This window comes from Ammospiza nelsoni, chromosome 9, assembly GCF_027579445.1.
Source record: "Ammospiza nelsoni isolate bAmmNel1 chromosome 9, bAmmNel1.pri, whole genome shotgun sequence".
Taxonomy (NCBI): domain Eukaryota; kingdom Metazoa; phylum Chordata; class Aves; order Passeriformes; family Passerellidae; genus Ammospiza; species Ammospiza nelsoni.
This window is the reverse complement of record NC_080641.1, coordinates 15,823,134-15,835,287: the sequence shown is the minus strand read 5'-3', so window position 1 is coordinate 15,835,287 and position 12,154 is coordinate 15,823,134. Positions and strand designations below refer to the sequence as shown.

The 12,154-nt window shown below is 37.9% G+C and overlaps 1 protein-coding gene across 1 annotated transcript in view; it reads right to left on the bottom strand.

Moving 5' to 3' along the window:
* Positions 1 to 12,154, bottom strand: part of VAV3 (vav guanine nucleotide exchange factor 3) — a 147,483-nt gene that overhangs the window by 74,253 nt on the left and 61,076 nt on the right. Inside the window, exons 8-15 of the mRNA XM_059478257.1 lie at positions 11,821 to 11,924; positions 9,778 to 9,877; positions 8,383 to 8,478; positions 6,657 to 6,725; positions 4,127 to 4,213; positions 3,625 to 3,710; positions 3,120 to 3,252; positions 2,681 to 2,790 (exon numbers count right to left, since the gene is read on the bottom strand). Of these exons, the coding sequence (XP_059334240.1) occupies positions 2,681 to 2,790; positions 3,120 to 3,252; positions 3,625 to 3,710; positions 4,127 to 4,213; positions 6,657 to 6,725; positions 8,383 to 8,478; positions 9,778 to 9,877; positions 11,821 to 11,924 (785 nt within the window). The remainder of the gene's footprint in view (positions 1 to 2,680; positions 2,791 to 3,119; positions 3,253 to 3,624; positions 3,711 to 4,126; positions 4,214 to 6,656; positions 6,726 to 8,382; positions 8,479 to 9,777; positions 9,878 to 11,820; positions 11,925 to 12,154) is intronic.

The window sequence follows — 12,154 nt, the reverse complement described above, 5'->3', positions numbered from 1 at the left end:
TCACCACACACTACACTAACAGAGCTGGCTAAGAGGTAGAATATTTTCACAGGTTTTTGAAATTAGCTTTCCATGAGAAATTTACTACTCTGAAAAGTAACACTCTGGAAATAGCACTGGGGTTTCATCAAGTCTTCCTTTAGGGATTTCCCATACCAAGTATGCCTAATGTATTCCTGCCCTCTGCACCTAAATCAAGTCCAGCCAGCAAAGCAGTGTTCTCCTCTATTTCATACTTCATCAATAAACTCCCCATATCTGGAGGCAAATACTCATTTCAACAACACCAGCATCTCAACAATAGGTGCTTTTTCAGCAAATAAACTATCATCACTGTTTCATACACCAGTATAAACATCTACATCCCCCCCCTCAAAAAGAGAAATTACAGCCTAGCTGAAATAATTATGCCTCTTAGTCTGTTCTAGTAGCAACAAGGTTAATTTTTACTTTAAAAATAATAAGAGAGATCCTAGTTTGTTCTCTTATTATGTTCTTAGATTAACACTTGCACAAACTACAAAGTAGTAGATCAACACACTGCTATCCCAAAGGCATTGAAATTTCTGTCTGGAACTCAGTAAACAATATCATTTCTGATAATCAAAACCCAAAGTTATTCACCCCTTGAATTGTGCTGGGTTTGCAGTCTTGTAAAATTTTAATTAATGAGAAGTATTTTGCCAATGGAAGTAGTAATTATATTGAATGCAATGAATAAGAGCACAATTTCAATCACAGCTACGTTTCAGAGCAGAAAAATATCTACAAAATCTAAAAAAAAAAAAAAAAATCTACACAGTAGACAATGAGAACCCTGAAAACTACAAATGAAACCAATGGAGAGACCATTCCACACACCTGGCTTAGTTTGTTCCTAAATACCAGCTCTTGTGTCTCACCATGCACTAGAAGATCATCATTGCTGCATGCACCAAGGAATGATTTGGGAGAGATGCTGAGGGAAACATGCAGTGAAGTCAAGCCCATGTAACAGAGCTGGGGATAAGCAATGAGAACTCCAGAAAGGATAAAGCAATAATGCCATTGCACCATGTTGCACCTCAGCCCTGATGCTGCTGCTCCAGCCCCAGTGCCTTAACCACACGGACAGAGGTTAAACTAGAGGTGTGGCTTTACAAGAAGGACAAACCACCCATTTTCAAAGACCAAGTCTATTTGCCAGAGAGGAAAGAGTAGCACATGAACTTGCCAAGCACAGAGGTTCTGCTCCCACGGGCCAGCAGCAGCCATAACCCCTGTGACAGAGGCACATTGCCAACAGCTGAGCAGGGCTGGCTGGTGCCCAGCACTGTACGAGGGCAGAGCTGCACTCACACAGCAACACGAGGATGGGCAGGGGAGAATGGTCCTGCACACAACCATAGACATGGCTGGGAAGAATTGGTAAAAAAAAAAAAAAATTCATAGGGCTCCTCCCACTTCTTAGCTCCTTACCTGACTTCTGGTTTGTTTGGTTTTTTGGGGCACTGGGCCAGGATGCCTAAAGAGTGATGAAGAGTCACAGTGCTGAAGCTGATAAGTCTGAGTGCCTCACTTCTCACACACATGTTAAGTAAATATAATTATGATATTACACAAAGCACAGCAGGGAGAGCAGAGGGACAAAAAGAGGTAGACATGCAAAGAAATACTTCCTTCCAAACCAAATTATGCCACCCAGAAATTTTTGCCAAAACACATGTAATTTTTGCTTCAGTAAAAATCAGCAAGATGGGAAACCTAGTAAACAGGCTTTATTGTATCTGTCCAGCTCAGTTTCTCCTTCCATATATTTCTGTTATATCATTAACACTTATCATACTGAGGTTTTTAAAATTTTATACATAATTTTTGAGCAGGTTTCACTCAAATCAGCTCACAATAGCCTTTTTCCTGAATCCACACCCCTTTACAACCACATCCAAATCCACCATTGCTAATGCTGTGTTCACTGAGAGCCCCCTCCCACTTTTTCTTTCCATAAAGCAAGCATCACCTGTCATCCAAATCTCTTGTGCGTGCTTTAAATTTAATCACAATACCCAAAGCATCAATAATCATGTTTGTCTTTCTGACAAGAATCAGAAATGGAAATAAAGTTCATGCTGCATAACAATAATGTAATCTGCAGTGCTGCAACTGAACACTTACTTTTCAAGAAGTCTAAAGCAACCTCCTCTCACTTTAAAACATACAAAGGAAATCAGCCTTTTGAAACTAAATCTAATATGCCAAGCAACTTGATTCAGCTGCTAACTAATAAATTAGATAAAACCTCCTAGAAAAGATGCCAGCATCCCCTCCCAAACCACCAGCATCACCTTTCAAAAACATACTTCAATTAGTCAAAATTAAAATGGGATAGGAAAAATGTCACTGTTCTGATATTTATTGTTAATATAATTATTATTTCTTCATGGCTGCTTAAGACCGCATTATTAAAACAGTTTCAGCATCAAGGTTGGAAAATACTGCATAGCCTACAGTGCCCTCTTCCTTTTCCAAGAGGAATTTCAGGGAAATACTGTTGATAAAGATGTCAATCAGTTGTTTCTCAGAATATCAAATAAAATAGATAACTAGACTGTATTAAAACATGAAAAAAATTCAGTATAGTTTAAGCAAAATTCTTACATGAATGATGAATGTGATTCTATCTTAATAAAAATATACTTACAGAGCCATCTGAAACTGTTCAAGCCATTTTTTCTTTAAGTCTTTAGTTTTGCAATAAACTTCTAAACCATTTTCACCTTGGATATGAATGAGGTAGAAGCCATAAGACCACTGCATAAGAAGATTGGGAATACAAAAGTCATCAGTTGTGAAGAACAGAAAGAGGGAAAAAAACCCTCAAAAAAATAACAAAGCATATGTATATTCCTTAATTCATTAATTTTGGGCACAGTAAGACTACTTCATTGTGTTCCCTTAGAAAGACTTACTCAAAATTTAAATTACCTCAAAATAAAGTTGAAATCTAAATATTCACTCCAGCTTATATTTAAAATGAAAAGCATCTTAAAGAAATTGTACTTACAATTTGAACTCCCACAAAATGTTTCAAATTCTTGCTAAAAATAAGCATTTTATGCGAGTTAACAACAAATATTTACCTTCTTATTTTCTTTATCAGTAGTAGGGTTGTTTGTAATTTTGTATTTCTGAAGATCTATTATTTCCTTCATTTCATAATTGTCGCCTCTCCGTTTGCAAACAATGACAGCTAGATCAAACAAGAAGATATGCCTATGAAAATACAATACAGACACAGTTAAAATCACTCCAGAAAGCTAACACCAGAAAGTCTTAACTTACACACTTTTGCCAGTGGCACTTAAAATTTTGAAGATGAAGAACTAAACTACTGGCTAATAAAACCAACATTTGAAGTACTTTTGCTTAAGACCAACTCCTTGTAAGGGACTTAGTGATCTTAGACAATAATGTAATAACGAATTTTCCATTCATCACTTTGCACGTTCACGTGGTCAATGGCAGACAGGTAATGTGAACGCCCAGTGGAATGGAAAGCCCCCACGAATCAGTGAGCCAACCTCCAATCTAGCAAGAGTTACTTCACAGGTTTTCAATAGCCAACACCACAAGTTATGCCATCACCTGTCTTGCCTTGCACGTTTGTCTAATGTCGTTATCCGTATTTCCCCATCACCTTGAGGTCTGCCATACTGCAAGAGGGAATGGTTCTGAAATACAGTAAAATGATTGATACCACACAGCAAGTGTGAAGATAGCAACACATTCAAATGTTAGACCACTCACTCCTTTTTACTCCCATAAAGGACTTCTCAGACCAGGAAACGTCTTTTCCTCACTAACATAAACTAAATACTATAAAGAATCAGCCCATTCTATCTTGGTCTTCAAATGGGAAAGGTTTTCCCACTACAGAAACATCTGAGAGTCACTGTACACTTACAAACATATTTAACTACCAACATGCAGAACAGTGAGATTTATGTAGTTTAATAGAATTCTAAATAAGCAAAACATACTTCTACTTAAATATTATCAAGAATATTATAAAATCCTATGAAATGAGGATAAAATGTTTGATCAAAAGTGATTTTAAAATTACATGTAAATTTAAAAAATCACATACCAAATTCTCTATTGATAGTTGAAATTGTCTAATTTCCCGAAGTGTTTCATTATCTCTCTTTACTTCATTTACATATTGAGCCAAGTCCTAGAGTATCAACAGCAAAAGAGAGGAAAATAATAACTTCTCTATAACAGACTGCTGTAATAGATTATTTTGACAAGTTTATTTCTAATTTTATGTTTGTCTTATCTACGTATTTAGTAATTTTATTTGAAATAATGTTTTAATCTTTAATGTTCAAGAATTAACAATATGTATGCCTAAATAAAGGAAAAAAGTGTCTGCATTTGTTAATAATAGTTACAACACTCCTCATGATATCTATTGGAACACAAACTTACTATCAAGAAAGAGGGAAACAAGTAATGAATTCTTAAAAAGAGCTGGTTTTTTCTGAATTTCCTCAGTCTTTTTTTTTTTTTTCAAGATTAAAGACGGAAACATAATTCATGCAGCTCACTACTGAAAAAGCAGTCAACATCCAACCTCGGAGGTAAATAGGAGATAAATAGAGAACATAGCAGAAAACATATATATGGCAGTTCAAAAGCAGAATGCAAGGTGTAAATTAATCATAAACCTGGGTGCTTATAAGCTACAGCCCCAGTAGGAGGATCTTGCTCTTACTGCTGCACAGCAGAGAGAAGCCATTACACAGCAGATTTTAAAAGGGGCTTTTGAAGGGATATACTACCTGAAGTCACAGGGTGAGATCATTATGGTGCCCTTTACCAGAACATGTACTGTACACATTTCACTAAGGCCTTTAAAATGCTCTGAAGATGCCTGAGTAATAGTGACAATTTGCTGGGGCTTCTGTGTTTATGGCTAGAGATGAGGAGCGAGCAGAAGAGGTAATTGGTAGGGTCAGGAATGCTGAAAGCAGCAGTTGGAAAAGGCATTCCAATCTTCCTAACTTGCTTTCACAGTATCCCTTCAATACAGTCACAAATTTGGAGGGTGGGAGGAAAACACATCTTCTCCCCAAGATGTTTTTTTAATCAAAATCTATGAATAGCTGCAGTCATTATGCTAGCTTCCCAAATGGATCTGTGCAGGATACATTCATGTCATTCTTAAAAAGGCTTGGGTTAGCAATTAAATAACCTCCTTTCTTGCTGCCAAAAGAAATCCAACAGCATCATCCTTCCAAGAGTTTTCTTTCCTGGGGGGCAGTACCCCTTTGCTAGCAGTTTTTCCAAAGACATTTTCTTTTTGTCTCTCTTGGTGAGAGACACCGGGGTTTTTCAAAGCTAAACACAGTGGTACACTGTTATTTTTACTACAATACCAGGGGCTACAGTAAATCAGAATGGGAACAATGCTGCAACCTTAAGGAAAGACACTCATATCTCAGGGGTTTGTGGGTTTGGAGGGGGTGGGAGTGAGAATTTGTGGTATTTTGTTTGGTTACAGCCAGCCAGTCAGTGCGTATCTGCCACAGCCACTCTGGCAGGAGATTTCTTTGATTTTTACATCCAACAGACACCAACAATGAAGAAAAACAGCAAATTGGAAAGAGAAAGCAGGGGTAAATATAAAACAGAGTTATTTTCCAAGCCAATTAGCAGCAACCAGGATGCATGGCCTGCCACTAGATGGATGAACATTGTGCCACTTCTTTTCAGGCACCTCTCCGAGGGAAATTATCATGGTGCCCATCCCTCTACATTCACTGCACAAAAATGGGTAACAAAAGAAGGGAACTAAAAATCTCATTTGTGAGCTGGTTTGTATTCCAGGCATTCAAGGCAGCCACAAAATATGAGACAGCTGTGTGACACAAAACTAACTTAGTCTGACTTCAGCATCTACTGTGGACCATACAAATTACAACAGGAGATATAATTTATGTCATGTTGGCTCCTTTCTCCACAGAGAACAGAAAAACCTTCCCAATTCCAGCACATGAATGTCACCATTCATGCCATGAAGGCAACTGAAGCAGAGCCATGCTTGGCTTCTGAAGCTGTGCAAAGCACATAATATATCACCTTATGCACAAGGCAGCACCGTTATTCTATAAAGCATTTGTTTGTACCACTTGCAGGTGAATCTACAGTGACAGGTACCTTAGCTCCAGAAAGATACTACTGCTTTCAAAGGTAATGCCACAGAGATCATATTAAGATGACATAAAAAGGTCTTGTAAACAAAGACAGCTCTCCATCTCACTGGAAAATTACTGATCTTGATTCAAATTGACTTACAGTAGTAGAAATGCTCCTAAATTTCAGAAGCAAGAACAACATGATTGAAACACCTGTTCTTCAGCAGATGCAAAAGTAACCCAAAATGGGGAAGTTCCATTTTGCAAGCTCTCTGCTGCAGAAAACTACTGAACTTGTTTCCCAGATTTGAGCAAAACCCTCAAGTTTATACTTGCCATGACATACAAAGCTCACAGGAACCTGTGAAAACATGTTTGAAATGTTGTGAAGAACATGATCTCCTCCAGGAAATAGAATGCTGAGCTACCATTCTAGCCACCAACAGACATCTATACTTCACTGCCTTAAACACTCACCTTCATTGCATCAAGTGCTAGTCTTAGATTTGCCTTCTTCATGGCATCAGTAGTGTGCTTTACCAGCTCCTGTGGACACAGCAGTTAAAACTTTCCACCCACTGTTTGTCATTTTTATAAATTGAAATCATCATTGCTCATCCTCACCCCCAAAAAATACAGAAGCCAAAGCCAGAAAACACAGCCCAAGAATAAGCATTTTCATGCCCAGAGTGAGCAGCCTATCAGTGAGTGGGGACTATTGCAAACAGTTAATTGGCAAGTGTTCAGGAATGATTGCTGCACAGCCTAAATACTGACTTGAGCTGCTAATGAACCATCACAAGAAGTGAATTTGGTCTGTCTAGCACTTAAAACTTGCCAAATCAGATCATTACTGTATGTGCATGCTGGAAGCCCAGGTAAACAACAGTCAGGTTCATTTACACATTGCTATGTGTAATGGTATTTCATCCTATTCCAAAGCATGCACTTGTCCACAGACAAGGATCCAGGCTGTCAGTAAAACTTCAGCTGAAGTGTGCACAGCTTAAAAGTCACTGTCTCATCATACCTAAGAGGAAGCTGACTCAAACAACACACTGAAATCAAATGAAATTTGTTCAAAGAATTCTTTTAACCGCTTCCTATATGGAAAATACTGAGTCTTTTTGGGGCCTTATGAAGTAGAATAACAACCTCTTGGGAAAACAGGCCATTTCTTCTTTATAATTTGAGGCAATTATACATTTCACCTCAGATAACTTAATAAAATCATAAGAAATTGAATAATATTTTTAATACTCATATTACAATTAATAATAATTAGTACTTAGATTTTCATTGCAGTTCTAATAATTCACTCATTTTCTTTCCATGTCTGTAAAATGTGTTCCTTGTACAACAGATATTGTTACACAGAGCATAGCGACATTGTATATCATCTTTCCACAATATACAGGTTGACTATAAAATCATAAGTCCCATCTCACAAGTTTTTTTTAAGAAGATGTACCATTAATTTTGCTTTTTTCCTATTTTGCATTGATCAAAATATTGATGACTCATTTACAGAAGTATTTCAAAAATTTAATATTACAAAATGTATGTTGTTCTGCAGAGTAAAAATTATGCTCCATATATAAGTAGTAGATATTTTTAAAATGACATTTTACAAGCATCAGCAGGTTGACAGTCTAATATAGTAATACATTTCTTCTCAGCTGAACTAATGAGTCTCCTGGCACAGCTATCAAATTAAGTTTATAAGACCCTCCACCCTTATTACAGGACTAACTGCAAAAGCTAATGCTTTGTGGGTTATAACAAGAAGCATTTCAAAATAAATATAGCTTAATTGCAATTTATGACAGCGAAGAAGTATCTTAAAAGTATGCTGTATGTATGGCCCAGCTTCCTCTTTTGGAGGGTAATGGTTCACATTTCCAAGTACCATGCTTATGGTTTGGTACTACTAACCAATTTAAACACACCAACAATAAAAGGTCCAGAGACTGAGGAAACAATCATGTTTTATTTTATTTTATTTTCTCCAGATATGCTTTAGCTCTAAGGAATTATCTCTGGGAGAAACCCTGCACTTGACTGAATTTTATTTCTTAACAAATCCAGGGAAGCATCAATCACCTTCCTTTGATAAAGACATTTGGCTTTCATTTTTAAAACCCACGATGATAAACAACCACAGTTTTTCTCTCAGCCCCCTTAAATTTCAAAAATAAAATACCTGAAGCAGTAGGTGATATTTCAGCACTCTTTGCATTGGAACCACTAGGAGATCCCGCAATGTAAACTTCCCATTATTGGCCCTCTTGGAACATTCCTAGTTCAAAGCAGAAGAAAGAATAAGACAATAGGGCTAGAAAATAAACCTATTCAAGTGATACATATGAAAACTCAGTGACTTAGAACAACTATCTTAAGCTTGTGATAAATAGTAGCAACAAAATGAAGAAAAAACCGTTGATAAGGCAAAGCCAAAAAAAAGCAAAAGTAACCTGCATTTAGTCACATGTTCTCAGATGTTTCAACATTCATAAAAGAGTAGAACAAAGGCAACAGAAACTAGGCCTTCCATACAACTAAAAAAAATATTTTCCTATGGGGCAAAAAAACCCCAAAAGGCAATCATGGAAACTACAGGTCAGTCAGTCTCACTTCAGCACTTCACTGCAAAAATTGTGGAGCAAGTCCTCTTGGCATCAATATCTGGGCACATGAGGAAGGTATATGGGAATATCCAACATGGATTTACCACAAGTTAATACCTGACCTATGTGACTGGATCTGTAAATGGGTGGGGACAGTCTACCCTGAATTTTCCATGGCTTCATCTCTCACAATAGAGTAATATCCAGGTTGGGATGTTATGCTCCAGGTCTATAAAAAACTGACTGAATTATGAGGTGCAAAAAGTGCAGTGACTGATGTTTCCGGCACCACCTGAGGGACAACTGCAAACAGAGCTCTTCAGGGCTCTGTCCAAGGCCCCCTCCCCTTCAGTGGCATTGGCAATGATGTGCAGCAGAAGACACAGGACAGCCCAGCAGGGCTGCAGGCAGCACAGCCCAGGGAGCAGCTGGCACCGCTCGGGGCAGGCTCAGCACAGGCCTCACACAAAGGCAGCAAGGCAAAGATGGCATCCCTCACCCCACGGGCACCAGCCAGGGACACGCTGACCCTGAGGGCTCAGCAGACGGGCAGCAGCTCTGCAGAAAGCACCACGGGGTCACGGCAGACAACCCTGAGGCCATGGGACAAGGGCCTGGGCAGCCTACAGATGCCTCCTAGCCTGTTAATCCTGCAATTCTGCATTCCAGCTGAGACACACTGATAAATGGAAGGGTACCATTGATGGTCACATCCTGAGAGAAAACACTAACTCTGCTAATGTCAGGGGCAAAGCTCCCTTCACTTCAGGATCAGGAGGCACACTTTAGTGCATGCAGCACATTTTCATTTGATCAGAGGCTCCAAAAGAAGGAAGGGAAACACATAGACTCATCAGTCCAGATAGTTTCATCATCATAAGGGCTTTGACTTCAATGAAAGCAGCACATAGTCACAGAAATACATGGTATAAGGTGCATATATATATATACATGTTAAAAAATACTGATACCTCTAACTTCAATTTAACATCTTCTTTTGTCTTAGAGATATTGTCTAAGCACGATATTGCTATCTCCACTTGACTGCAGTACTGTCCATAAATAACCAACCTAAATCAAAGCAAGAGAAAGAACGAAAGGAACATTTGTTTATTTAAGAACAACCCTTCACCATTTTTCAACAATCTTTGTTTCAAGAGAAACAGTGCCTATATAAGCAAGGGTAGAGTTTAACCATGTGTTCAATGGACAACATGAATGAATGAATACTATTCAGGAGAACAGTTTAGCTCTACTTTCAAAATAGTCTAAAATCATTGCATTTTCCTTTAATAGTTACCTATATATAAATATGTTCTGATAAATACAGGATTCATGAAAAAGCAGCAAATTTTCTGTTGAACAGAACAGTCTATAGTGTTTACAGCAATGTAGACTTTCATGGTTGTAATGAGTAAGTTCTGGAGCACAGGCCTAATAGCATTAAGTACAGCCATCCTTTAAAGAACTTGTAGGTTATCCATACTCATCTATCACCAACATTTTCTATCAGGTCTGAGCTCTCAGATCAAAATATTAGTGTACAAAATCTCAAGAAATTTTCAATAGATGTCAAGTGAAGCAATGCTTCCTGAAGGAGCCTGGTTTTACAACAGGAATTTCTTGCCTCTCTCTGTGGAGTGCTTCTTTCTGCTAGTCTCAGTGCCAAGAGTGCTCCTTTCTTTCACCTTTTCATCTATTTCTTGAGGTGATTTCTTCTGTATGCTTCAAACCTTTTTTGGCGGATTCCCATGAGCCTTCAACTGAAGCGTCCTAAATTTATTTTTCTCTCACCTAACCTTTACCCTTTTAATTCTTTTTTTCACAATAAGGTGATGACAATGATAACTTTAAAACTTACCATTTTGGATTACTTTTAACCACTGTATGGTTCTGACACTGCATCAACATCTGTTCCCTTTTTATAGTAATAGAAACGGTATTTCTTCTCAGTGTCCTTTGTTCCTCTTTTCACATTTCAGAACAACTTTAGAAAGATAAGCATTTTCCAGAACAACTCCTTGTCCCCTGGTTCTCTCCTACAGCAGCAGAAAGTGTAACAGCCTGGGAAATAACTGTGTCCTGCTCCAAACCGGAAGCTGAGACAGAGGGTCTCTGAAGGCAGTACTCTTTCTGGGCAGTCAGGGACACCCTTCTCCCTTGGAAAACTGTCCCATCCAGCATTCTTGGGATGCTGCTGTCCAATTTCTCACACACTAATTATTACTGCAGTAATCCTCCTTCACCCTGAAGCAAATCCAGTTAGCTCCCTCAAGTCTGACTGTGCTCCCAGAAGGACTTAATTTTCAACCAAATCCCAAAGGTTACTTTAAGGTAGGTCAGCAATGTAGCCAACAGAACAAGTGTTTTCAGCCAAGTACCACAGGCACATAAATTCATTTGGTGAGTCCAACAGCTGTTCAGAGCTGGCAGAAGGAACAATATGAAAAGGTGGGTAAAAAATTGGCAATTAGCCCACAGGGTATGGCATATTGCCACAGCTATCCTGCTATCAGCTTGGCTGCTTTTCAAAGCTTGAAGGCAAAGGGTGTTTGCTTTACTATCACACCTCTGACCCAGGGTAAAGCAAGACCATAGTCTCTTCTCTCCTCTTTTACATATGCTGCCTCTTCTTTCCAGTTATGACCTTTTCTGTTCTTGAATCTGAAACATCCCTAATAAGTATCATTTATTTTATCTCTTAAACAGTACTAGTACATGTTATAAAATATCTGGCATCATGTGCATGAAAAAAATGCTGTGTAAAATTTAAGTTTCCTTAGAAATATATTTGTTACCTGTCTAAGTAGACATATTGGCAAAGCTGGGCTAACAAGAGTGAGGGTTCATAAAACAATAGGTGGCATTTTGACTTCCAGCTCAAAACACCAAAACTAGCTTGATAACTTACTTTGAACTTAACCCTGTTTCAGAAATATTCATTAAATAAAAATACAGTAAAATACCATACTGAGCACATATCAGCACAATTAGTAAGAATCCTTAAATCTTACCTTTCCTTGTAGTTAATAAATATTTGATATAGGTTCTGATCATTTTTGTTAACAATGGAATCATTGATGTCCTGTGTAAGATTCCTGTGAATTTTCACCAAGTCCTTAAAAACAGTAATGGGGAGGGGAAAAGCTTTGTAAAAACAAAATGGCTTAAAGCTTTGAATATAAAAATAAATTATTTTATGTTTGACTCATTAATTTCAATAAATTGGAAACTAGATTATTTAAGAATAGAATCTCATTTCAAGGTTTGGCACATCTTCCCTTAGAGTGCAACAAGAACAACTAAACTCCAAGAACTACCTATTAGAGACTAATTTATTCTGGCTTG